Raw genomic sequence first — 26,705 nt, forward strand, 5'->3', positions numbered from 1 at the left:
GAGAAGTGTCTGGTGCAGGAACCGAGTCACAGGCGTGCTCCGTTTCCTCAGTCCCCTCCCCCCTCCCGCTCCGAACGTGGTCTCTGCGATCCAGTTCTTTGCACCTGGAAGAAAAGATCAAAAAGTCCTAGGTCCTGGGCTGACCCCTGGGATGCAGATTTGGGAAAGTCAAGCCTGTTTTCTGGGCCCTTTCCTGTTAATAAGCCATTTCTACAGCCTGGGCGAGGCCAGGGCTTCCGGCCGGGAGCTGCTGCGGAGGGAAAGGCAGAAGTGGGCTGTGTTGTTTTGGGAAGCGCGGCCTCGGTTTCTGGCGCCGGGTCCTCGGGGTCTTGTCCCCACCCGGACGGGCAAGGGGAAGCCAGGTGTGTTTTCAGTGACTCCAAGGAAAGGACAGGACAGAGGAAGAGACGGGATACGCCGAAGGCTGAGAAACAGCGTTCTCTGGAGACCGGGGAGAAAGGCAGACAGATATTTTAGCGTTTAGAAAAAAATTCAAAAATAAAAAAAATAAGAGATTGAGATGTCACCCTCTGCCCCACGGATTCTTCTCACCAGACTTTCTCATCAGGCCCAACGATAGCAAGTTAACCAAGTGTCCCGGGAACGAAGATGGGTCAGCCCCACGTGCTCTTCTAGGGCCCCATTTTCAAAATGACCATGAACTCACTCGCTCCCACGGGGTCGGCGTGGACGGTGTCAGGCATGTGCCCTGACCGGGAATGGAACTGGTGACCTCCTGGTTCACGGGACGACTCTCAATCTCTGAGCCACACGGCTGGGCAACACCCATTTTTAAAACCGTCGTCGGAGCAGCCAGGTCAGGTGCATCTGGACACTGAAATACCAAGGACTCGGTTTTTCAATGAGTGTTTCCTCCACGCGCAATAGTCAGTGGGCTCGACCTCCGTTTCTGCAGGACACAGGTCCTTTGAAGGCCGCCTGTAGCCTGGGCCGTGGGCTCGGGGGAGAACGGCTCTGAGACCCTGAGCAGGGGCCTGGTGTGTTCGTTGCAACCTCAGACAGTTTCTTCTATCAGCTGGAACGTGACAGTCCCCTTGGCCGAGACGACCACCGGCCCTGGAGCTGCGTTGATCCTGCCTCACACCAGCTCCGGGGGCGCGACGGTGAACTTCCTGTAGGAAGGTCCTACGTGATTAAAAAGGCTCCTCCGGTCGAAAAGCTAGACTTTCCTCCCCTGGATGCCGCCAGTTGCAGCATCTCACGGGAGGTCAGGGCCCAGTCCCTTGAGTCTGGAGTGTGTTACCCTCCTTTGAAATGAAACTAAACTCTTTCAACCAGCCCAGGGTCACTCGGCCAAGGGCTGCCCTGCGGAGGCGCGATCGGCACCAGGGCCCGGCCGCCTGGGCTCCCCTCCGGAGCAGCTCTGTTGTGGTTTATGTCATCGGCGATAGCGCTTGCCAGTCAGTGTTTCAGAAAAGCTCCCATGTTTCGCTATCTCCCTTCAAAGACTCCGGGCGTTGTATTCTTGGTCTCTGAGTCTACACAGGCCCCGGGGTAAGGACTCGTCCATGGCGCCCTCTCTTGTATCTTTTCTTAAAATATTTTTTTATTGAGTTTAGAGAGAGAGGAAGGGAGAGGGAGATAGAAACACTGATGAGAGAGAAACATTGATCAGCTGCCTCCGCATGCCCCCTCCTGGGGATCGAGTCAGCAACTTGGGCAGGTGCCCTGACGAGGAATCTAACCAGTGATTCAGTTGGGACGACACCCAACCAACTGAGCCACTCCGGCCAGGGCTCGCTCACTCTCGTATCTTTTAACGGAGAAAAAAAATGCCGCAATACGTCGCTGTTATTGCAAGTTCTGAACAAAAACCAGGAGAAAACCAGCATCATTTCAGGACTGACTGAAACCACATAAAATGCCGTAAAAGTATGAAAGGACTCGGCAGTGTCCACGTGAGTCCCGACACGTGCTGAGACTGGAGACAGGCATCGGGACCGTGCCCGCGTCATGTGAAAAACGCATCATTCCGCCCTGTTCTCCTTATTAACAGGAAGGTCATCGACCCCAAACTTCCCTTTGCTTTCTCGCTGTAAACACACAGATATGCGTGTGTGTGTGTGTGTGTGTGTGTGTGCGTGTGCAGAAGTACTGAGAAATTTACTGTTTTCCTTTCTGTAGATTTGCCTCAATCGTCGGTGCCAGAATATTAGTGTCTTCGGTGTCCACGAGTGTGCGAAGCAATGCCACAGCAGAGGGGTGAGTAGACGGGAAGCGTTTTCCCGGCGGGTCTGTTACGGGTTAAGCACCAGCTCATTCCCTGTGAAGGTTTTCATAATCTGAAGCTTTTTAGAGAGTGGAAGGGAGGGACAGAGAGATGGACAGACTCGATTTGAGAGGGACACATCAATTGGTTGCCTCCTGCACGCACCCCGGCCAGGGCTGGGGAGCGGACCTGCAACCCAAGTACACGCCCTTGACCGGAAATCGAGGCTGCAACCCTTCGGCCCTCGGTCCGACGTCCTAACTACTTAGCCGCACCAGCCAGGACCGCAATCTGTGACTTTTCAAAACCACAATAGTTTCTTCTAAAGACGTTGATTTTCTTCGACCTTTCCATGGCCTAACAGATGTGATTTTTATTTAACAAAACATCCGATCGAGCGGTCATTAGCTTTCAAATTAACATTCTGTGATTTTTTATTTTTAAAAAAAGGACTTTGTCATCCTCAAAGTAATTGTGAAACTGACCGTCCTTCATGAGGAGTTTTGCAATAACATTTCGAACAGCTGTTCCTTTTATGGCCGAGATTCAGACTATGAGCCCGAACCGAAATACCTGCAGAAGGAATTAGAACAAAGAAGGCAGAGCGCCGGCCGACCGCATGGGCTCGAAACCCCGTGCAATGGGTTTTGACTAGAGAAGGCTGTTATTTTAGTTCAGAGAAGCTTTAGGGGAGAAGGGAACTCTAATTGTCTAAAACACAATTCATTTTTCCTGATGGGCTTAATCGTTTCCCACGGAGCCATATTAATCTTGATTTGCCAGCGGCCCGTTTGTTTTTCTCAAACATCGTCTTCGGAAACCGTGCTCTAAATTCTATTTTTAAAACTTGCGGACACCCCCAGTGACTCTAACATAGAACGAAGGGTTTCGCAGAACCGCGGCTGTGCCGTGACCGTGAGGGACGCGGTGCCCCGCCCTGGGGGTGGAGCTGTCGGCAGGAGGTGGAGTCTCATGTCTTCGCTGGTCGCAGGTTCCTTCTGAGCGGCTGGGAGAAGCAGCCTCGGGCGGCCCTATTACTTTACCGATGAAGCAGCCCAGGCTCGAGCGGGGGCAGTGACATGTCCAAGGTTGCTTGACCAATGAGTAGCAATGCTGGGTGGGGGACCCTGGCTGGACTCCTCGCTTCCCAACACTCCTGGGGTCCCATCCCCGCGTTGGAGAGGAAAGGCCCACGGAGTCTGGGCCGATGGGGCAGCTGCCATGACTTGGCAGCGAGTAACTTGACCCCAGTCCTGCCCTGGCGAGCCCAGGCTCCCCCGGCACCCCCGGTGGGGTGCGAGGGCGGCCACTTCTCTGCCGCCAGCTGCTCAGGGCGCGGGACTGCGCGTCGCAGGCTGCGCAGGGCCTGGGTCCCAGGGGTGGTAGGTCAGCGGCAGCTTTGGGGGAACAGGTGAGATACTCCGATTCGGCATAGGCTCTGCCGCCCGGTAATTAGCTCTAGCTTCATAGAAATATGCTTTCCCACTTATCACAGGCTGTCCTGGCTGTCCGTCTTATCTAAAGCAACTGGGGCAGGTGGATGGTTGATTAAAAAAAAATTTAAAAAGAAATATCACCAATGAGACATATACTCCAAACATTGTATTTTGCCTTAAACTATAAAAATGTGTGTTCGGCCCCACCCAGCATTTGGGGCGGGCCTGGTGGCCGTGGCTCCACACTGACTTCTTCACGCGGTGAACCGCCCGGCGCAGCAGCTACAACGTGTGGCTTGTCCCTTTAGGCAGAAGGGACACTGAGACACAGGAGCCGCCGGAGTCCAGGAGCCTCCGTCGCCTGCGGCTTCCCGGCCTTGCCGTTGCCCCGCCCACTCCAGAGGTTCTTTTAGTGACTCGCCTTTATCCAATGTTCCCAAAGCCCGCAGCCCAGTTTCCATAGAAGCAGTGCCCCCGGTTTCATGCTCAGGCTCGCATGGTAGTTCAGTAACTACCTGTGTCACACTCACACGTGAAACCGTGGCCCAGGTTGGGGAGCGGCTGAGCGGGAGCGGCCCCTCCAGGGAGTGCTCCGGCCTCTGCGTTGGGCTCCTTGTTCGGGGCCTCCCGCTGCTCTCTCAGGCACCCCCATCCTGTCCTAGGGCAGCCGGCCCCCGTCTCACGAGGGGGGCTCTGACCACAGGACCTTTGCTTTGCCATGGCGCCCAGTGAGGGCTCAGAGACTACCTCTGCCCGGGTGGGCGGTGTGCCCTAACTCTGCTTCCCTCTCCCCGCCCTCTCCCCGGTCGCCCTGAAAGGTGTGTAACAACAGGAAGAATTGCCACTGCGAGGCCCACTGGGCACCCCCCTTCTGTGACAAGTTTGGCTTCGGAGGGAGCACAGACAGCGGCCCCATCCGGCAAGCAGGTTGGTGGGGGCCGCGCATCCCAGGGAGCGGGCGCCAAGCTACTGGGGGGCAGCGGGGAGCCACGGGGGGTCTCTCCCAGGAGGCCAGGGGCTCACCGGCCCTCCACGTGGGTACAGGTGTGGACCCCACGGGCAGGAAACCCAGTGGCTACCCACACGGGCCTGGCACGGCCTGAGGCCTCTCTCTCTGTTCCCACACTCCCCGCTGTCCTCGCCTGGTCTTTTCGGGGACCCACGCTCTGCTTTGCGGGGGGCTGCGTTTGCCAGCTCTCACCTGTGACGCCTTCCTTAGCTGAGGTCCCGTCTGCAGCGGCCTGCGAATGGGTTTGGACTTTGTACCCTGAGGAGCGGTCCCCGTGCGTGCTCTTTCCTCTGAGCTCCCGCGGGCACTTAACACCTTGCCGACCGGTCACGGGCATGCACATGTTTCCGTGTCCGAACGTGGCTGACCGGTCACGTGAGGGCCACAGGATAACTGGTGTCTGCACTTACGTTAACTTAAGTAATTTTAAACACCTTGCTGACCAGAGCAGCTGGGCGCACGGGCAAGTTCTGGCTCGAAATGGCCGGTGAGCAAGGTGTTAGGGGCAGGTCTGAATGAGGCTCCTTTTAAAGTGAAAGAAGCTGAACAAAAAGGTGCAGAGCCAGCCGAGGCGAGCACAGCGGGAGGCCCGGAGCGGGTGGGAATTTACCAGCCCCTGGTGCTGCCACCTGGGCGCTCACCCGGGCCCTGGGCACTCACATGGTGGCCAGAGCACCTTTGGAGGACCTCACTGTCCCCAGTCCCTTCTGCGACTGGCCGGGTTGGATCTGTGGCTTTGCCGTTGTTTTCATGACAACGGACACAGCACAGCTCTGCCGGCCTCAGGAGGGAAGGGCCCCCGCAGGACCCCAGCAGGCACAGTGTCCTGAGGACAGACAGAAGGTGCCTGGTCACCCTGCTTCAATGGGGACACGTCCCCGCATTGCTCCAGACACAGCTCCAGGCCACTGCCTCTCGGCCAGGCCCCCAGCAGGTGGACAAGGGACCGGAGTCCTGGCCCCTAGCGATCAACAGCGTCTGCCTCCCTCACTGACGTCCCGGCCCTGATGACTGGCGTCTCCCTGCACCTTTACTTTCTAATGTGACTGGAAGCGTTTCTTATACCAAAATAGCAGGGTCTTAATATCAATGCATTGGGGCCCCGCCACCCTTCCGTCGGCACCCAGCAGGGCCGTGGTGCTCAGACCGTTGGAGAAGATGGCAGGAGGGCCGCACGCTCCGGGTCACTCTTTGCTGCGGGCGCACAGCTCGGGATTGAGGGTTTCCCCTTCATGGCTCCAAGTAAGAACAGTTAAAAAACAGAAACCAAAGAGCCTATCTCCGCCCACCATTGCCATCATCTTATAGAAGACAAGCCTTTGAGCGCCTTCCCCCCAAGACGCACACACGGAAGAGGCTCCTCTGAGATGCCACCCGCAGCTGTGCCAGGAGGGGCCGCGCCCAGCGCCTGCTGCCCCGGGGCCACGGCCCCGCCATCCGTCCCACGCCATCCCGTCCCTCACGAAGCTGGTGCCCTCGAGCCTCGTCCCCCAGCCGGCAAGCACGGCGGGGTGGCAGTGGGACTCAGGTGGGCCGATGGACAGGGCAGGGCAGGGCAGGATCCACGGGGCACGGGGCTCATGCTGGGCGAGGGGACTGGGGGCGCAGTCACCATGCTGCCCAGGCTTGTGTGTAGAGACAGGCAGGCTGGGGGCGGGGGGGGTGCCAGGGGCAGTTTGGGGGCCGAGTAAACGATAGACTGGATAAGCTGATCGGTTTAAGGCTTGGGGTGGGTTTTGAGGAGCTGGAAATGGTGACTCAGGGCTCCCGGGGCTCCCTGGTTCATTAGCTTTGCTAAGAGACAGCAGAACTGGGGCCAGAGCCCCGATCGCCGGTCACGTCGGCAAAGGAGGACGTCTGGCGGGGAACCAGAAACACTGGTTTCCCAGCAACGCAAACAAATGCATCAGACCCTCGTGTGCGGATCGTCCGACTGAGGCTAAGACAGGCCCCTGACGGGACGCGGGGCCGGAGGTGAAGCCCAGAGGCAGGGGGTGCGGGGGCTTCGCCCCCAGTGGGAGCCGCTGCCCCTGGTCGGCAGCCAGCTCAGCGCGCCCCCGGCCGGAGGCAGGGCGGGCAACCTGGGTGACAGTCACCTCCAGCAGCAGCCGCCGCGGCCGGAAAGGACGGCTGGCCGTGCACCTACTTTGTGAAGCCCACCGGGTTCATCGGATCATCGCCGGAGGGAGCAGAGCGATGGCTGTGATCGCGCTCCCCGGGGTTCAGCTCCCTTGTAACGCAGCTCAGGGGCTCCAACCCCGGCCCTGAGAGCCCGCCCCAGACCGCCCTTCACTGCCCTGGCACCACACCTGCCTGGTGGCCCCTCCCCTGCCCCTCCACACCTGGAGGGGTCTGAGTGTCACTGTACGAGACAAAACGGTCCGATCACAGGGAAGGGCTGTTCCGTAAGGAAAACAAACCGCACCCTCCCAGAGAAAGGGGCTGCCCCCAGCGCTGGGCCTTGCGTCCCCGACGCAACGAGCCTCAGGCATGTCATTGAGCTCTGAGCTCTTTTTCATTTTCATCTCTAATTGGACAATGTCCAGAAATAAGGAGTCTGGTCTAAAGAAATACAATAAAAACCAGGCCAGACTCCAACGCTGACGAATGAGAGGAGGGAGGAGCCTGGGGGGGGGGGCTGCAGGGGGTTCAGTTCAGGACCCCAGGAATTCTGAGGGGTCTTCGGCGATGGCTCCCTGTGGCCACCACTTCCCTGGGGTTGTCCTGCTTGGGGGGCCCACGTGTCCGGGGCTGTGGTCCCACCTCCCAGACTATGTTCTCATTTGCCAGTTCGAGAGTGGTCAGAAGTGAGTGTTGGCAGCACAGACTGAACCTCACACATGACCTCTGAGCCTCAGTGACCCCTGAGCATCAGTGACCTCTGAGCATCAGTGACCCCTGAGCATCAATGACCCCTGAGCATCAGTGACCTCTGAGCATCAGTGACCCCTGAGCATCAATGACCCCTGAGCATCAGTGACCCCTGAGCATCAGTGACCCCTGAGCATCAGTGACCCCTGAGCATCAATGACCCCTGAGCATCAGTGACCTCTGAGCATCAGTGACCTCTGAGCATCAGTGACCTCTGAGCATCAGTGACCTCTGACCATCAGTGACCCCTGAGCATCAGTGACCCCTGACCATCAGTGACCCCTGAGCATCAGTGACCTCTGACCATCAGTGACCCCTGACCATCAGTGACCCCTGAGCATCAATGACCTCTGAGCATCAGTGACCTCGAGCATCAGTGACCTCTGACCATCAGTGACCTCTGAGCCTCAATGACCTCTGAGCCTCAGTGACCCCTGAGCATCAATGACCCCTGAGCATCAATTACCTCTGAGCATCAGTGACCTCTGACCATCAGTGACCTCTGAGCATCAGTGACCTCTGCGTATCACGACCTCTGAGCATCGCTCAGGGCTGTCCTTTCCTCCTTCCTTTCCCCCCCAGGGTCCGCATTGCATAGACGTTGCAGCCGATGCCTCCCTGACCTCGTGACCCCTCCCTGAGTCAAACTGTTTTGTTTCAGAGAACCAAGGTTTAACCATAGGCATCCTGGCAGCCATCCTGTGTCTCCTCATGGCCGGGTTCGCGGTTTATCTCAAAAGGAGAACGCTGATCCAACTGCTGTTTACAGACAAGAAAACCACCATCGAGAAGCTAAGGTACCGGGGGTCGCCCTTCCGAGACGGGGTCGAGGGCTGTTCGGGCGGCTGCTCTCCCTCGCGTCCTTCAGAGAAGAGGGGCCGGCCTTCCGGGTGGTAAACCGGTCGGGGTTTTCTGGCGTTTCTGCCCCACCCGCTGTTGCTCTTACCTACCCTTCGCACTGTGGCTGCTTCTCACACAAACCGGCCGGGTGGCGGCGAGTCTCTCCGGCGGACCTTCCCCACCCTGGAGTTAGTGATCTTTACAAGACGCGGTGTTAAATGTTTTCATCAGGTTTTCAATTCAAATATATTCAGACAGTGTTGCTGAAATGCCAGCTTTATCCAAAACGTCTCCCTGGGGTCACAAAGCCTCGACTCTAGGGATTGCGAGAACTAATTTAACAGAATTATGGCTTTGGGAAGAAAGAAAAAAATCAGTATTTATTTTTTAATCTTGTAAGAGTGTTCGCATCTTACCTTTGCATGTTTACCCACGGGGGCTTCAAAAATCAGTGAACTGTTTTTCTGAGTGTGACGGTGAACAGAATAGGGGCAGTTAAGCCAAGCGGAGGGAAGACACCCAGTGAGCAGGTGTGGGCTGTGTTGCAGGTGTGTGCGCCCGGCCCGGCCCGCCGGCGGCTCCCAGCCCGGGCAGGCTCACCGCCCGCGCCCCAGCACGGGTCCGACGAGGAAGCCAGCACACGCCGACACGCCCAGGGTAAGTCAGCGGGCAGGTGAGGACACGCTTCACTCCGCTAGGCCCCCGGGGGCCCTGAGAAACGCTGAGCCAGAGGCGCCGTTCAGCAGAGGCTCACCCAGGTGGTGGCCGGGGCTGGAGGGAGGTCGCAGTGCCCGTGGGAGCTCTGCAAGGTCCTGCTGGGCAGGCAGTGTCCAGCGTGATGTGTCGTGAGGTCATGGTGAGCTGTGACCCCTCCAGTCCCCTAGACCAGCCAGACTCCCAGGAGGCCACTGGGTCTGCCACCCAAGCAGGTCCCAGTGCTGGGCCCCTCCTCGGATGCCACCCACGGGGTTGGGGTGAGCTTCTTTGGCCACCTGAGAGTTACACAGCCCTGCGGACGTTCTGTCCACCCTGTGGTGGCCGTGGGCTGGATCCTGAACCCTGAGTACCCCCGGCTCCCTCCTGCCTTGTAACGTCCCTGCCCCCCGGGCGATTGTTGCCAGAGTTCACCCTGACACGTAGTTTCTCTACCAAGTCTTGATGTGGCCACAAGAATTCTCAGCTATTGGACTCACCTGACAAGAGGCCACGTTGTATCTGTGAACAGTATTAGTGTCGAGAAAATCGTTTCACATATTTAGCGCAGTAAACTTTTCATCTCTCTCATGGAGCGAGTGGAGAGGGTGGGCCCCGCTCCCGACACGCTTCATCACCGTCCGTCCCCACACGGACGCTAGAGCAAGAGCGGCCTCATTTCGGGGAGCCCAGGGCGGGGGTGACCCAGACGCCCACCAGGAGGTGACCGGTAAACCGCTTCGGTGTAGTCACGCGACGGACCGCGGCCCAGCGGCAAGAAGCGAGGTGACACGCAACATCGCCGTGAACCTCGAAACAGCGGTGCCGAGGGAGAGAAGCCGGACGGGAGCGTAGGCTCCGCGGCGCCGCTTACGTGAAACCCTAGGAAACGCGGGCGAACTCGTGGTGACGGAGAGCAGGGCCACGCTGCAGGGAAGGGGGTGGCGGGGAATCTCGGGGTGATGGGCAGGTTCAGTGTCTTGCTTGCTGCGGTTTCGTGGGTGTGGACGTATGTCGGAATTTTCCAGACCGCACATTTTAAATATATTCAGTTTGTCACGTGTCAGGTACGCCTCAGTGACGCTGGTTTTAGAAAGAAAGGGAGAGAAGAGGGAGGGGGGGCGGGGGAGGCTCAGGCTCACGGGGCCCGCTCACCCAGCCTCACCCGTCGCTGAGGCCGGGCACCAGGCAGTGCCCCCAGCCTCAGCCCCGCCCGGCCCGGCCCTGGCGCCTCCCCGGGGCGACGCTTCCTTCTCACAGCTCCTCTCCGGCCCCTTCGGATCCGCCCGTGTCTTCACGTGGCACTTCCTCAGGGGCCTTGAACCTGCTAGTTAATGAATTAAACTAGCGATTCACTTAGCGATCGATCCCTCTGTTCCAGGTTGGGGGGAGGGGTGCTCCCGTCAGAATTTTGACGTTTAAATAAATAATGACAGGTTCCCTCTCACGCGCCTCATTGATTTCTGTCCCTACCCCACCCCACCTCCCACGTAAGGAATTACATATACTGTTTTTTGAGGATGAAACAACATGTTTATTATTCACAGATGTTGTTGTTTTTGGCGTAGAGCATTCAAGTGACGGCAGTGTGCAAGCAATCTGTTACAACAGGAAATTTATGCACAATTATTGACATTGAAAAGACCAATATGAGAAAACAATGAGTGGTTTCCCATATACCAGTGATGATTATATACTTTAATTTCTTATATATATGTATTCTTATTGTTGACAGTATTGCAGATGTGCCCCATCCGCTCCCCACCCCACCCAGGCCCTATCCCGCCCCCAGACCTTCACCGTTCCGTGTCCGTGGGGATTTTGTACACTTGTAAGACCCGTGCGACATGGCTTTTTGCTCTGACCCCGCAGGACAACCCCAAGAGGCTGCCACAGTGCCAGGACGTTGACATCAGCAGGCCCCTCAAGGCCCTGGACCTCCCTCGGCCCAGTTCGCCGCAGCGAGTGCTCCCGACCCTCCACCAGACTCCCCGCGCGCCCAGCGTCCCCGCCAGGCCTCTGCCAGCCGACCCCGCGCCTCGGCAGGCCCAGGTACGCCCTCGGCGGCCCCTTCACGGGCGCCGTTCAAGTCCAGACTCTGATGCTTGGTGACGTCTGAGCTTGGACGCGTTGCTTTACTTTTCACGCCTGGCTAAGCTCCTCGGGCGGTTCAACGCGATGACCGCGAAGCGTTTAGGCCGGCGCTGGGGGTGCAGCGGTGTAGGGGGCGCGATGCTTTCTAGTGGCTGCTCGTAACATGTTTACAGTCAGAGCGGTGAGGGCGCCTGGGCCACGATCGTCCTCCCCGTGACACTTTTGAGACGGGCAGGGGGCCTGTTAATAATTAGGCCTGGACACCGGCACAGACGCGGTCACTCTGGGAATAATTATGGGCGTACTTTGTTGGTATTTTTCATTTTCAAAATTATTTGCAAAAGATTTACCACCCATTGAGTTTCTCCCTTACCTGAGGATTTTGTCTCCCTTTAAGCAGCGGGCACCGTGTCCACCAGGGACTGTCCCTGACAGGCCGCGTGACCTGAGGGAAGCTATTCCAACTTGCTGGTGTTTTTCCCACTGGCGGTTGACGCCTACAGAAGGGACCCCTCAGGATTTCCCCTAGAGCAGGCCCCAAAAAAGGCCCTCGTTCTGTTTAATGAAACGGAGAAAACGTTGCCCTTTAAACATTGGCAACTGGAAACGCCACACTTCTCACTCCAGGCTGGGGTCTGTCGGAGCTCTTCCGAGACAGCTGATGGCGGTTACCCTCCCTGGCGCTCCCGCATCGCACCCGGGACGGGCGTTAACCCCCTGCAGGCGTGGCGGGTGTTTGGCGGAGCCGATGTTTTACGGTTTAGAGCCCCACCCCCACCCACACAACACGGCAAACACACCAACCTGCTGTCCAAACTTTGCGGAAGGAAAACTGGCATAAGCTCAGCGATGTTGGCCACGCTCACACCTGAGAAGTAGGCTGGTTCCTGGTGGGAAACATCAAATGTTCTGTTTGATCTCTTAAAATCAAACATCTTCCCATCCAATGTTCTGTTTGATCTTTTAAAATCAAGGAGAGTGAATCTTTAAGTATTTCATGTTGTTTTTCTCTGATTACAAGCACCCAAGAAAGTCAATTTTACTATGTGATAAAGTTTAAAGTAAAAAGAGCAGCATGTGTGGAGGGGAGGAGACACAGGTGCCCGCGTGGGTCTCCACGGAATCCGGAAGGGTCGTCGTGGGGGCAGCCCCTCGGGCTCCCCGCATGGCCTCCCCGTGGGGCGGGGGGTCGGGATGTGTTTCAAGGTCCCTGTCCTTGACCTCGGGCATCGTCCGTGAAGTCAGCTGGCTTGACTTCCAGGAGGGAAGGGGCCTCAGAAACCCTGGGCGAGCTGGGGACTGGAGGAGGAGTGTGACCCTGAGGGGGCGGTTTTCTTCTGTGTGCTGGCTCCTTTAAGACACCCTTAAATTAAACCTGCTGTGAAGGGGGCCGAGCACCACGGCCCAGCGTCAGTCCTGGGGGGAGCTGGGGAATGAAAGAGAAGCCATCCTCACGGCAGGACAGACATCCAGAGAGAGGACAGGGTCCTGCAGAGGCGGGTGTGAGATGCTGGGAGGGGACCCGGGTGGCAGGCAGCCCGGAGAGGGAGGCCGGGGCGCGAGGCGCTGGCCGCAGCCCAGAGACTGACACCCAGGGAAACAGGGTTTGGGCATGGACGGGGGTCCCTGCTGTCACCCGAGGCAGGCTCTCCCGTTACTAAATCTGACCTTAAAAGTGAGTGCGACCCGCGAAAGACTAGAAAGTATGAGGACACTCGGTGATGTTCTCAACTCCAGGCGCCGGCGTGTGTAACTGTTCCCGGAGGGAAAGGGAAGGGACAGGGACAGCCCTTTGGGGGTTTTCATCAGGTTTCTAGGTCTCCTGCATCCGCACCCGAAACCCTCTGTCGTAGTTTGTTCTGAGTAATTGGCTTCATTCGTTTAGAGTTTGAATGAGAGCATGTCCCAGGTCACAGCTGAGACGATTTCCCTGCTCCCAGAAAATGATGTCTGGAGGCCTCGCAGATCGAAATGCGATTGTCTGCTGTCAGCCTGGGGGGGGGCGGCTCCTCAAGAGAAAAACCACAGGAAAGTGTCCCATATTCTTTCTATGGTTCGCCCCACACGGGGTTTTGAGCTGGCTCTGCCCCGCGCTCTGGGGTTTGGCGAGGGGGGGGGGGGGCCACTTGATTGTCGCAGCCCTTGGCTCCCTGGAGAATGTGAGGAAGTGGCTTTTCCTCCCTGCGGCCTTATCGGTGGGCACGACCCCAGCTGACTAGCTGCGCTGTTTTCACAGTCCGATTAGCTCCTTCCGTAGAACAATAGGAAGCGAGAAAAAACGCCGGTGCTCTCGGGTCTCGGCCGATTTCTGCTGAGTCAGAGCCCGGTCCTGAAGCGCCGCTGGGCGTGAGAGAGCCCCAGCCCCAGCCCCAGCCCCAGCCCTATTCCTGGCCCAGCTCGTCTGCACTGCAGAAATTTCAGGAAGTCAGCCACGGCCGGATTCAGCGCTATTTTTATTCCTGTACCCAAACGGTACATGAGTGTGTGTGTGTTGGACGTGGGCTTATTTTGGGGGTATAAGGAGCTTCTCGCTATGTTTTGAATTGTTATAAAATAGCAAACTTTTATTGAGCCCCTGTTGAGCGGCTGGCACCGTGGGCCCTTTACAGGCATGTCTGACGTCTCTCAGATGTCCTCGGTTGCTGTTGGCACATCAGTGGGAGGGATTTGCCCCCGTGGGCTGGTCGGCTGTGAGGACCGGCAGAGTAGCTGCGAGCAGGGGCCCACCCCAGGGAGCAGGACTTACCTCAGCAGGGCCCCGGGGCCCATGAGTGGACTGCTTGAGTGTGTGTCACTCGTGGAGGTGGTCGGGTGATGCTCTAGTGTGGTCTGAAGCTGTCCATCGGGTGCGCTGGCTCTGGGGCCCCTGGGAGGTGCCTAGTGGGAGCTACGGAGCGATCTGCAGGTGGCTGCCACTCCTGCTGGGCTCAGGGGTGCCTGGGAGAGGCTACGCTGCGGGCGCCGGGCCACGTAGCAAGAGGTACGGGGCTCACCGAGGCCGGCGCTGCTTGTTGGGGGTTTTAGGAAAGTCTGAAGCGTGAGCCCGGACAGGCCTCTGGTAGCTGGGCAGGAGGCGGGTGCCGCACTCACCCAGGCTGCCGTCCTGGCCCGAAGCCTCCTGCGTCCCTGCAGCAGCCCCGGGAATCCCTCCCGCAGTCCCTGGGACAGGCGGCACTGCGCACCGACTTCCCGCACGTCCTCGCCGGAGACAGTGCTCTCCAGAGCCCCGCTTTGCTGGGGACGGGCCAGGAAGGGAAGAGGCTCCTATTGGACGGGCTGGTGTTGACCTTCGACCCCTGCATCCCGCGCCTGGAAAGGGCATCCAACCCAGGCCCAGGTTTCCCTCGTTTGCAAAGGCCTGAGCCTCAGACACCCCTCACCTCTGCTGCTCCTCCCACCGAGCCACTGGCCTGAGAACTTCTCGCTACCCTGAGTTTTTTTGTCGGCCTTTGCTGTTTGCTCCGATCCCTTAGGTGGTGCTGTGGATGCGCGTGTTGTATCGCTTCTGTCTTTATCGGTCACTGGCTGGCTACCCCCTTGAGCTCTTTCTGGCAGGACCCCCACGGCCTGGCCTGGGTTCCGCTCGGTCTCGGTCCTTGGTTTTCATCACTGTTTTCTTTCTTTCTAACCCCCTTCCTCCTAACGTTTGCCAGCCCCCTTTTAATTTTCATACATTTTTCCAGGGTGGCCTTAGCCTGCCTTTTTGTTTATCGTGGTTCCGTTCTTCCTTTCAGTAGTTGTGCTTTGGAGGAGGGGAGGGGGAAGGACAGGCCAGGGCTCGGGGCCAGCTCCAAGGGGCCCGCCTCCTGGGGGACAAGGGGCAGAGGGCTCTCAGGGGTGGTGGTCTGGCCTTCCCTGCTTTTGGAGACTGGGCCAGGTCCCCCTCCCCGCTCCAGGCTGGCACAGGGGCCTGGGCCCGTTCGACGGCCACATGGTCAGCCCTGACCCCTCATGTTCTCTGCTCCAGGAGGGCGAGGGCTCCCCTCTGTGTCCCGCCAGGGAGGCCACAGCAGGCAGCCCTCCCGGCCTTCCCTCGCCCGGCCTGCTGGACGCTGCACACTTCTTTCCCATATATTCGTTTGCACTTATAAGGTTTCCTCCTTTCTGTGCATTTTCCTGTTTTCAGACAGTTTTCGAAAGAAGGAGCCAGGGACCTCTTGCAGGTGTGAACGTGCTCTTTTAAGAGAGCCCCGCTTTTTCTGGATAAAGAAGGTGAAGAACTGGAGGCATTTCTCTGAGAACCGGTTGTCCTTGGTGTTCTCTCCACGTGTGTGTTCCCCCCGGGGCCAGAGGCGGGCTGCCTGCGGATAGGGGTGAGGTTTATGCTGCCCCGGGGCCTGGTGAGCTCCGGGCGGCCTCGGCGGCATCTCCGGCATCCCGTGGGAACATCGGTGTCCGTGGCATCTCCTGGCGATAACCCCCTTCCTGTGGCGATCTCTCCGGACACGCAGGATGCATTACTCTTGCTTATCACCCAGAAGTGATAACAGTTGCGAATTCTTTATGCTGGTGGCTGAGGCAAAGGGCTCTATTTATATTTCGAAATGTTTCCCGTCCTCTGTAAAATGTGGAATGTGCGGCTACTGCTGAACATGAACAGAAAGCGGAGAAATAGGACAACTCTGTTTATAGCAGCTTATCTCGGTTTCTCTCCAGTATCTGGAAGCTGGAAAGGGAGAGAAATGGGGGGTCTGAATTCCTCACGTTCCTGTTTAAAATGAAAAGAGGGCCAAGGGAATGTTTATTGACCGTGAGCAAGCTGGCCTGGGGTCACTTCCCCGCTCCCGTCGGGTGACTCCTTGTGGCCAGGCGGGACCGGGCCTCCCTGGGAGAGCCCAGGGTTAGGTTTGGCAAAGGTGGGTGAAGAACTGTCCCTAAAAAGGTGCGTGGAAACCCTGCCCCTTCCTCCAAGGTCGAGTGTGTCATGGGCTCTGCACCCCCATGCCTGACATCTGAGACGTGAGGATGCCTCAGCTTTTACTAAGCCCACGGGCCCACGGGCCCATTCTGTCCCAGTCAGGCCTGTGGGGAGCCAGCATCTTCCCCAGGTGGCCTCTGTGAGCATCAGGTATTTCATGGTTCCATCCAAACCAAGTCCCGGGCGTGGCCGGAGGAAGGATAGGCCCCTGTGCTGACCCCAGGTTGGAGGTCAGAGCTTTCAATCAGTGTCTCAATGGTTTGGGCTTTTATGACTCTAGCGGCCGTGATTAATCCCCTAAACCAGGACACGTCAGAGAATACGATTAATAATTAAACAGAGTCGTAAACTGAAATTGGAAATGGCCCAGGCAAACCAGATGAATGGCCAGCCTAATTATCTCCTAAGTTTCTACGGTAAATCCAAATACATTGTGATACATCGTAACTTATAGCTCACTCCCCCCCCCCCCCCCCCCCCCCCCCCCCCCCCCCCCCCCCGCACTGCAGTAAGAACCTGGCTTTATCTTTGGATACTTATTCATACTAAGTATCATTTAACAGTGAATTACTTAACCCTGAGAGTCTTTCCGTTTTATGGGTGCTTACATTCATTTTTACATCGCACACTAATCTCTTCCTTGGGGTTGCTGCCCCATCTAGGAAACCGAGCTTGGTTTATTGCCCTAGTTTATCGCCCAGAGCTGGTTGGCAGGTCGCGGGCTTTTGGGTGGTGAATCGGTCCCTCGGTAACTGCCGCGGGGCCGCAGCACGCGAGGCCCACGCGGGGAGCCCGGCCCGCGCTGAGAGCCTCGCTGGGACGAGAAATGCGCAGGCGATGTCTCTGAGTCCCCACCCCAGCCCCGGGAGGAAGGGACTGTCCCCATCCCCTCTCCGCTTAGATACTTCAGGTGTGTTTTCCAGCTGGGTGCGGGGCAGCCTGACTTCAGGGCTCGCCGCGTGAGACACATCACCTGGTCTTCATTCCAGCTAAGAAATGCGTTCGTTTTACATTCCACAGCCTGTTAGTGTTCCCTTTAACGAGACCTGATGTAGAGATGTCCCTTTCGAGTCTGCCCCTGCTCCGCGGCCCGTTCCTGCCCCGGTGTCCCCGGTGTTCCCGTGTCTTCCCGCAGCTGAGGCCCGCGGGCTTCCGTGGCGCCCCCTCCGTTTACGAGGCGGCGCGAGGGGACTGTACTGTCGGATCCTTGCAGCCACGCCTCCGGCTGCTGGGGAAATGCCGTTTCAGTGGGATAAGCGCTGTGAGAAATTCGCCTCGAGGGTTTTAAAGTCATCTCGAGTGTCCCTGGGCGTGTGGAATCCAGGGCCTAGGACAGTGGGTTGGAGCACTGCTGGTTGGGGTGCCCTGTCTCCCCTGAGACTTCCTGTGCCTTCCTCGGTGCTCCGGGCCCCAGGGACCCAGCAGCCAACTCACCGTGGGCCCAGGGGGAGGACGCTGTCAGCACTGACCGGCTTCCCAGCCCGGCCCCAGTGACCCCTCCACACGTGGCCGGGGGGAGTCCATGACAAGTGACTTGTGGTTTTACTGTTACACTGTTTCTGTTGTTTTTCTCATATTTCCATTAAGCATTTTTAAATCTGTGGCACAAAGGAAGGCTGGTGCTGTTAACAATTGTTATCTGTGTTCTGGGAGCTTCCCATGAATTGTTTAGATAGGCCTTGTTTCCCTCCCATTTTACAGAGGGAGAGACTGAGGTTCAGGGAGATCAGGGGACTTTCACAAGTTCCAAAGTGTTGGTCCCTGGCGAACACCCAGGTGAGACTGACCCTCAAGCTCACGCTCCCTCGTGCTGACTCCCGGCTGGTCTCCGGCCAACGTCGCGCCTTCCCAGTGGCTCCCCTAGAGAGCTGTCCCCGCCCTCAGACCTCTGTGCCTCGGACTTTCCTTCTTGGCCCCCTTCCCAGGTGAGTGCGTGGTGCTCTGGTCTAATAGTTAAAGCATTTTGTAGAAGAACTTCAGTGTGTCTCACGAGCATCGGGACAGGGGACTGTGAGGAGCTGACCTGCCCGGTGGGTGATGACCATCCACCCCTGAACGAGTCCCGTTATGTGATTCGGGGAAACCTGGAGCAACAAATGGGATGTTTAGAAAGATGTTCGCCACGTAGGTCTCGACAGATTGCAAAGAAGCCCAAAGACAGGAGCGTTTGCCCGGCTAGCACTGGCCCAGAACCACGCACCAACCATCCCCCAGCGGCCCGAGGAGCGCAGGGAGTCTGAAGACCGCCTCTGAGTGTTTGTAACCCCACGGTGCTGTGGGTGCGTCTTTTAAACATGAGAGGAAATCAGGGCAGGAAGCTTAGCAAAGGCCACCCCTGCTATCCCTATCGGTGTGGTGAAAGGACAGGATTCAGACAGTGTGCTCAGGAAATAAGACCCACGCCGCAGAGCAACTCACCGGCTCCAGCTCCCACTTTTCAGGGGACTCTGGTGGCCCCAGTGGTCAGTGTCCCATCACAGTGCACAGTGATGGGTGGTCACCTACCATCTTGTGCTTCGTTGCAGGGACCTCGGAAGCCCAGCCCCCCTCAGAAGCCCCTGCCTGCAGTGCCCGTGAGCAAGGCCGCCCGGCTCGCCCACGCCTCCGCCTCCGCCAGCACCCCCGGACAGCGGGAGTCAGCGCTCCGCCTGGCACCCCTCAGGTGGGTGTGACACGGACACTCCCATGTCTTTCTCCCCCACGCTGTGTGGGGCAGTGGCATTGAGCCATGGCTTTCAGGCCACTGCAAGATGGGGGACAGCTGTCTAGGCCAGGCTCCCTGCACCCCCACACCTGGGGACAGCCAGAAAAACCACCAGGCGGCCACCGTGAGCTTATCATCATGGGCATGACTGTGTCACTCTTAGCGATGGCCCAGTGTGCCCAAGAGAACTAGATAGTGCACCCCAGAAAGCAGCAGCTGGTAAGATGGGCCAGCCCATGTCCCCCCGAGAGACAAAGATGAAAAACTACCTAGTGATGCTACATTGTGAAGGCTGGACACACACCTCCCAAAAACCTCAGTCTTCTGTAGATTCTGCTGGCCCCTGGGGTCCTGAGAAGCCAGAGGCAAGGGGTCAGATGGAACAGGGGACTGTGAGGGGCTTGGCTGACGAAGCTGCAGGCAGGACCACCCCTGGCATGGTGGGAGCTTCTCGGGACAGTGAACAAAGGGACTCACCTTAGAGACTGGCTGCAGCCGTGGGCACCTCTCACTGTCCCAGCAAGGATGAGCCGGCCCGTCCTGCACGCTTGCTTACTTACGCAGCGAGGTTACCAGCCGCGCGGGGTTCCGGGAGTATGCGATTTCAAGGAATTTGGAGAGCTAGGTGTTAAACCCAGCCACCATGAAAACTTAATTTAGATACTTATAATGACATAAATATTTAAAAACAGGTGTAATAAGTGCTCAACACGCCTCCCTCCCATTTTTTACTACACTTCACTGTTGTTTCTTGTGGGGCAGCACTGCCTGGTGGTGGCCCCTGCCCAGCGCTGCCGTGTTCAGGCACGTCCTGTGCGTAGCAGGGGTTGTGCCCCTTGGAAACAGGCAAACACCGCAAAGCAGGCCCTCCGCCCCCACCCCAGCTCACAGACGCCTTAAGCCCTCCTCTGTCGGGCATGCCCCCGGCAGGAAGCCTGCTTTATGAGCTCAGAAGAGCCAGGCCCCGGGTTCACTAAGTCAGTATCTGTGAAGGAGGGAGGCACCGTTAGTGATTTCATTACAGCTTGGGGGAAATGCTTGGCCTGGGGAAGAGTGAGCTGTCTAATAAATCTCAGAGGGGGCGGTCAGAGGGTCAGGACCATGGTCTGGTTCCTGACTGCGTAAACACAGAAAAATCGCAGAGCATCCTAACGATTCCATTGTGGTTTGTGTGCTGGTCTGGGAGTCGCTTTGCTCGTTCAAAAGGAAAAGCACTGCTTTGCAGGGACACAGCAAGGGGAAGGCCTCCAGCAGCGACCGTCACCTCTGCTGTGCCTGACACAGTGCTGGTGGGGGTGGGCTGTCCTGGGAGGAGAGGATGCTCTGCACCCTCACTCTCCAGGATCCCACACACCAGGCTTGCTCCTGGCAGGCTCCATGTAACCCTGGCTGGTAAGAGTGCCGGCCCACTCTGGATTTTAAAGACTAAGTATCTGAAAATGTCAGCTATCTCAATAACCTCGTGTTGAGATACTGCTGCTCTGGCTGTATTGTGTTAAATGAAATTTATTATTAAAGTTTCATTGATTTCTTTCTTACTGTTTTTTATATGGCTACTGGAAAATGTTGAATGACACATTCAACTCACGTCATGCCCCTCTAGGGCCCCCTTGTGGATGGGAGGTTCTGCTTTGCAGAGGGCTCTCTAGTGGTCAGAAGTCCCCAAGCGCTGGGAAGCCCCTGCCGAAACCCAGAGGGGTCTCCAGGCCCCAGAAGGAAGGGCTGAGACTGGACCCTGAACTTACATCAGAGCCCAGGATGAGGCCTCCAGCCACAGACGTCGGTACCGGCCCATGCCACTCTGCAGGCCTCTAACTCTGACTTTGTTCTCTCCTCGATACAGACCAGCTCCCCAGCGTCCACTCCACGTGCCCAGACCCGCCCATGCCGCCCACGCTAAGTGAGAAGCCAACCGCCACTTTTCAACAGTGAAGACACAAGTTTGCACTATCTTTCAGCTCCAGGTGGAGTTAGTTTTTTGTACCAACTCTTAGACTTTTGATGTCAAGAACACCGTTATTTTGAGGACTTGGGGCTCCTGCCGTCGGTGCTGTGCTCTGGTGCTGTGTGTACTTGCTCAGGTACTTGTAAGTTATTAATTTATGCGGGACGCTCGGCACGGTGCGGCGCACTGTCGTGGGCGTTTTCACCGTCACTGAGTTTTCCGCGGGAGGAAGGCTTCCTGTGCTTTTAATAGTCTAGTGAACTTGAACTATAATGCTTTCTGGGATTCTGGACAGGACGTGGACTTTCTGGTCGGGCCTTTATTGGAGAGCAGTTCCCCAGCTGGTCAGGGCTGTGGTTACGGCTCCAGAGACCCCAGCTGGAACCCCGAGTGAGTTTCTGGCCCCCGTCACCTCGGCCCAGGGCCAGGGGCTCCTGGTCCAGGCTGTGCTGGGCTTGCAGGGAGACCTGGGCCCTGTCAAGGCTGAAAGGCTGGTCCCCCGGGGGGCGGCACCTTCAAGCTCCAGGATCGCAGGGAAGCATCTGGCTTGTGGTCAGGAAGCTTTGGGAGAGCCTAGGGTTCAGGGAGGAAGTTTGAGGCGTGGCCCCACCAGGACAGAAATCAGAGCGCCGGGCCAGGCCGAGACTTGACCCTGAGCTCCCCGGCCATGAGTGTATTTGGAGAGCAGGCCAAACATCTTGTTTCTACAAACACCAAGAATGTCTTTCCCTGGCTGCCCTTTTGGAGCCTGCCATCGGCACCTTATTTGGGCTGGGCAGGTGGTGTTTCTACAGGGAAGCTCTGCCCAGGCTCTGCAGCCCTATTGCCCCGTCCTGTTTGGAGCTAAGCAAAGCCCCACCTTGTCTTCTCCACTGGACGCAACAATTCTGTGTTCAGATGGACGGACGGGGCTTCCTGAGGGACCGTAACTACTCTCACATGTGAACCAGTAACCAGATCTAGTGAATCAGTTCTGGGGATAAAAACATCCCTTTATTGCAAGGTCCTGCTTATTAAAAATTAGGCGGAAGCCCTCCACTTGCAAAACCTACAACCACGTGCGATGCTGTGCCCGCTGGTATTGGCGGTGTCTGCCGTCCTTGTCAGCATCTGTCGGACAAAGAACCGCAGGTTACCAGAAAGTTCTCCGGGGGGCATCCTATTTTCCCAGCTTGGCTGCAGGAATTTTTAAAGGATGTCTTGAGCATAAAGTCTGAGTCTGTTAAACACTTGCCACCTACCTGTTGAGCATCGCAGAATGTGACAGGGAAGTTAAGTTCTTAGTCCTAAATAGTCATGGAGCGCAGTCTTGGGCGGCAGTCCCTTGGACCTCTGACTCCGCAGAAGTCTGGCCGGGGGGCCGTTTTCCCGGGGAGATCCTGAGGACGCCCGTGCCAGTGGCCTGAACGGTGTAAAATACGCAGCCGAGGTACAAGGCCGTTTGCCTCTGTCTTATGGTGGGGCCACCGGAGGGCGGCCGACGGCGGTTCCGTAATTCACTGTTTCGTGGCGAAGGCTTCATCTGGGGTCATCGCAGTGGGTTTTCAGTGCCTTGAAGCAGAAAGACAAGCGGGGTTCCTGGCTCGCCTTCAGGAAACAAGGCTGCGCTTAGCTCCCCCCGTATCTGGGCAACACAGGGCTCGCGACCGCGGGTCACGCGTGCACGTGGCCAGCACGCACGGAAGGGGCCCCAGCTCCCCCACACCCCGCCCTCCTGGCCCGTGTCTGTCTGTTATGCAGTTGCTAACGTCCCAGAAACGACAGGCCAGGCGGACGTCACTGTGATGGGCGTGGGGGTGATGGAACTGCCCTCACGCCCACGTGGTGATGGTGTCAAGGCCAAAGCACAGTGAGAAGTTTACAGAACGCCCGTGGTGCGTTGTCGGTGGGCGCCCAGGTCCTTGGGGGGCGCCCAGGCCCTCCTCCCGCGGGGAGGGCGCGGTTGGGAACGCGTGTGTCTGTCCTTCGCTGTCATTCCTGTGCCACCCCAGAGAGCCGGGGGGCGTGGCGGTGACGGAGGTTAATGCTGTATCTTTCGCCGTGTCCCCGGAGCCTGTAACGGCTGCCGCGGGCGAGGCGCTCTTACCCCGCAGTGCCCATCGCTTTTAGAGCCACACGGTTGTCTCCAAGTGAGAGGGGTGGGACCCAAGCCCCCTGCAGCACACGTGCTGTTAAAGGACCAGCACTTCCGAGGCCCAATATTTAGCGGCTGCCGCGTGTTTAGCAACAACCCCCACTGTAATGGGACGCGGGGAAGGAACCCGCAGCCGGGTCCCGTGGGGATGCTGTTCCTCCCTTTTTATGTCCTCGCAGGTGATGGAAACAAAAATCAATACTTATATTTCAGGGGCAGCCTGTTTCTCATGTATACAGTTTTATAGGCGTGAGTACGGGGCCGATTCGCGTGTACAGGGCCGTCGCGGAGCCGATGAGCCTGCTGGACACGAAGCCGGCCCTGAGGGGCGCCCCCTTCCTTCCTGCGCGCCCCCCTTTACTGGCAAGTCCGTGGCCAGGCTCCCAGGCATTCCGCCGAAACGTTTATCTCCTGAAGTGTTTTGGTAACAGTTTGTTTTCCCGACACACGGACTCGGATGTGTCGCAACTGAAACAGCGCGCAGCGTTCTCCACTGTCCGAACGCGCCCGCGGGCTCCCTTCCCCCGAGGTTCTGCCGCTCACACAGGCGGGAGGACGTCCCGGAACCACAGCGGCCACAGGCGCAGCCGCCCGCGGAGACGCCCCGGCCGGTCTCGGGGGGTGATGCCTCCTAACCTCACGAGGGGTCCTCAGGCCGAGGGCTGCGGCCAATCGGCACAGCACGCCCGTGCGTCCCTGCGAAGCACCCCAACAGCTCTGGTCTGTGACAGGCCGTCCTCAGGAGCCTGGGGCTCCACGGTGCTGGGCGCCCAGGCCCCTCGGCCGCCTCTCCCCCGCGTTTACTGAGCGCTCTGAGCCAACGAGACCTGAGACCTGCCAGGGCGCCACCCCGGGCAGCTGGGCAGGTCCCGCTCCCTCTCCCCGCCCCCACCCCTGCCGTCCCTCCTCCTGAGGTTTGTTTCACTGAACACTGGCTGTGCAGGGCTCCCTGGGGTGTCCTGGGAGCAGGGAGCCCAGGGCTGACTTGGGAGACCCCGTCTCCCTGCCATCAAAACCACCCAGCCAAACACAGGTGACCCAGACAAACATTACACCAGCCCCCCCAAGCCTCCCGGGCCGCCCGATGCCCGGCTGTGGCTCTCGCACGCTCTGGCCGGCGGGTGGGGCACGGGGCAGGCGCCTCCTTTCTCCTTCCCGCCGCCCGGAGGCCAGCCCGAGGCCGCCGGCCCCCCCGCGGCCCGCGAGCAAGCCGTCCACTCACCTGGACGCAGGCAGCCGAGGCTGACACGTCCGCTCGCCTCGGCTTCTCACCAGACACAAGTTCCCTTCTCAGCCCAAACGCAGTGCTGCTGCCTCTCTGGCCTCTGACACCCTCTGTGCTCTTGGCCACGTTAGGCCACGGTGGCGGCCACAGGCCACCCGGTGCACCCCCACAGCCCAGCCTCCTCCAGGGCTGCGGCAGGGCATTGCCGTCAGCGCCCCGCCGCCTTGGAGCCAGCGGGGCCCCTCCCGCGGGCACGGACCCGCCGTGACCTCCGCCTACAGACTCTCTGACCAGAAGGGGGCAGCGGCCACAGAAAGCCACGTGTCCTGTGGCCTCCCTGTGGGTCCCCCCTCCTTAAAACAAACGTTTCCTCCTCAACCCAGCACATTTTAAATCCAGACGAGAGAATAAATGTCGTGTGATCCTTTTAGTTTTACAGAGAAGCGGGAGGAGGGCTATAGCTTCAGTGGGACCGTGATTGGAGTTCATCAAATCAGAAACCAAGCTCCGCCAAGCACCCAAGGCAGGGCGGGAGAGGCAGAGCTGGGGTCCCCTGTGCCCCCCCACGCGGTCGCTGTGGGAGGCAAGCGGGCAGGCCCGTGTGGGCGTGGGCGTGGGCGTGGGCGTGGGCCACATAACGTGGCATCGCTCCTTACAGCTTGGCGACAGGCTGCTCGGCGTGGTGCGGAGTTGGAGCTGCTCCAGCGGGACATTAACTTCATTGTGCTTCGTCCATTTATTCAGCTTTGGTCTGCTGACTGTTTTCACGCACCTCTTTGTTACTGTCCGTTGCTTCTGTACACATTTCTCGTACTGAGATCCTCCAGGTAACACAACCTGCTATTTCCACAGAAAAAGTCATTGTTAAGAATATTATATCCAATAAATGGTATACAGGTCAACAGGAAGCGGTGTCTCATCCATCACTGAGGGCGTTACCAAAACGGGGGGGGGGCGAGGGGGAAAACGCAGCTCTTCTCAGCCGTTCGTTTGCAGGCGCCTGAGGGAGCCGGGGAACAGCTTGTAAGCGAGGAACGGGCTGGGGGTGCCGGCTGCCACCACGTGAACCGGCCACAGGACAGCACAGGACAGAAGATGCCTCTTCCACACACACCCGGGCCAGGGGGAGCCTGATACTTTTTTTTTTTAACAACGTGAATGCAGACTCTACCAAAATAAACTTTTATAACTCGTGTACAGAAGAGACAAATTCAAAAGGCAAGCAGGCAGAGATAGAAACACTCACACAAGGCTTATCCAGAATAAAAATCTAAGCATACTAGAAATCTATTTACAATTAAAAAAAAATAGCATCTCACTTCATAAAGAACCGAAGCAAATACAAAGAAAACTAGATACACGGAACAGTAACGAGGCCTTTGTGCACTCGCCACCCCCCACCCGTGACGATGCAAGGAACACGTACCCAGAGGACCTCAAACACGGTTAGTAAGTACTTCACATGGGTGTGTAGTGAGTGGAGCACTTCAAACATACAGAACACCACGCCTTCTTTCAAATTACATATATGTATGGTTTTGTATATTAAGCCACAAAGTAAACTGAAATTCCAAATACTACAAAGTCTCAAGATTATAATGCACTAAAAGCAGCAAATATCCTCTGCTGCAGGAACGTGACAAGCTGAAGATGAATCACAGATTACCTAGAAAATGCTGAGTGGGACCTTGGAAACAGCAGGCCCTCTGGCTGCTTCTCACACCCCGTGAATCGTGAGGACTCACTGGGATGCTCCTTAAAATCCGTGGCTCGTGTCCTTTCCCTGGAGGTTTTGGCTCCGAGGGTCTGAGGTGCGGCCCAGAGATGTGTGTGTTAAAAGGACCCAGTGGAGGCTTTTCATCAGGAACATTTAGGAAACTCCCTCTGGGAACACGAGTAACCCAGGGCTGAGGGGGAAACTCATAACCCTCAGTTCACATGTTAATAAACACGAAAGATAAAAGGAATTAAATGTCCATCATAAAAAGTTACAAAAGAGACAAAAAACAAACAAACCTGGGGGGGAATAGAAGGAATGAATTTGTAGAAATAAAAAGTATAAATTAATTGGCCCGGCCGGCATGGCTCAGCGGTTGAGCGTCGGCCTAGGATCCAGGAGGTCAGGGTTCGATTCCCGGTCAGGGCACATGCCCGGGCTGCAGGCTTGATCCCCAGTCAGGGGCGTGCAGGAGGCAGCTGGTCAATGACTCTCATCACTGATGTTTCTCTCTCTCCCCCTTCCTCTCTCTGAAATCAATAAAAATAACATTTTTTAAAGTATAAATTAATTGGAAAGAGTAAAAGTAATAAAAACCATGAGCGGCTTCTTTGGGAAAATTAAAACACAAGATAAACCACCATCTAATCTCATTAAGGAAAAAAGTTAAAAAGCAAACACACAGCATGTGAGCAGACAGAACCCGGAGTCCACTTTCTCCCAGCGGGAGGACCTCAGCGACGCCAGGATGGTTCAATACTTGCAAAGCTAATACTCCTGCCCCAGCTGGGGTGGCCCCGTTGGTTGGAGCATCTTCCCACCAAGAGGTCGCTGGTTCTGTTCCCGGTCAGGGCACATGCCCGGGTTACGGGCTCGATCCCCCGTCGGG

The 26,705-nt window shown here is 57.5% G+C and overlaps 2 protein-coding genes across 2 annotated transcripts in view; both read left to right on the forward strand.

Annotated features, from left to right (window-relative positions):
• ADAM12 (ADAM metallopeptidase domain 12) overlaps positions 1 to 20,723 on the forward strand; it is a 143,437-nt gene extending 122,714 nt beyond the window's left edge. The window contains exons 19-25 of the mRNA XM_087824092.1: positions 2,146 to 2,223; positions 4,485 to 4,593; positions 8,208 to 8,343; positions 8,935 to 9,043; positions 10,952 to 11,131; positions 18,617 to 18,753; positions 20,639 to 20,723. Of these exons, the coding sequence (XP_087680218.1) occupies positions 2,146 to 2,223; positions 4,485 to 4,593; positions 8,208 to 8,343; positions 8,935 to 9,043; positions 10,952 to 11,131; positions 18,617 to 18,753; positions 20,639 to 20,699 (810 nt within the window). The 3' untranslated portion in view covers positions 20,700 to 20,723. The remainder of the gene's footprint in view (positions 1 to 2,145; positions 2,224 to 4,484; positions 4,594 to 8,207; positions 8,344 to 8,934; positions 9,044 to 10,951; positions 11,132 to 18,616; positions 18,754 to 20,638) is intronic.
• A 16-nt stretch (positions 20,724 to 20,739) lies between these two features.
• The window catches only part of DHX32 (DEAH-box helicase 32 (putative)), a 57,011-nt gene continuing 51,045 nt past the window's right edge, over positions 20,740 to 26,705 (forward strand). The window contains exon 1 of the mRNA XM_016210498.2: positions 20,740 to 20,876. The gene's annotated coding sequence lies outside the window, so the exon portion shown is untranslated. The remainder of the gene's footprint in view (positions 20,877 to 26,705) is intronic.

Source organism: Miniopterus natalensis, chromosome 14, assembly GCF_054644295.1.
Source record: "Miniopterus natalensis isolate mMinNat1 chromosome 14, mMinNat1.hap1, whole genome shotgun sequence".
Taxonomy (NCBI): Eukaryota; Metazoa; Chordata; class Mammalia; order Chiroptera; family Miniopteridae; genus Miniopterus; species Miniopterus natalensis.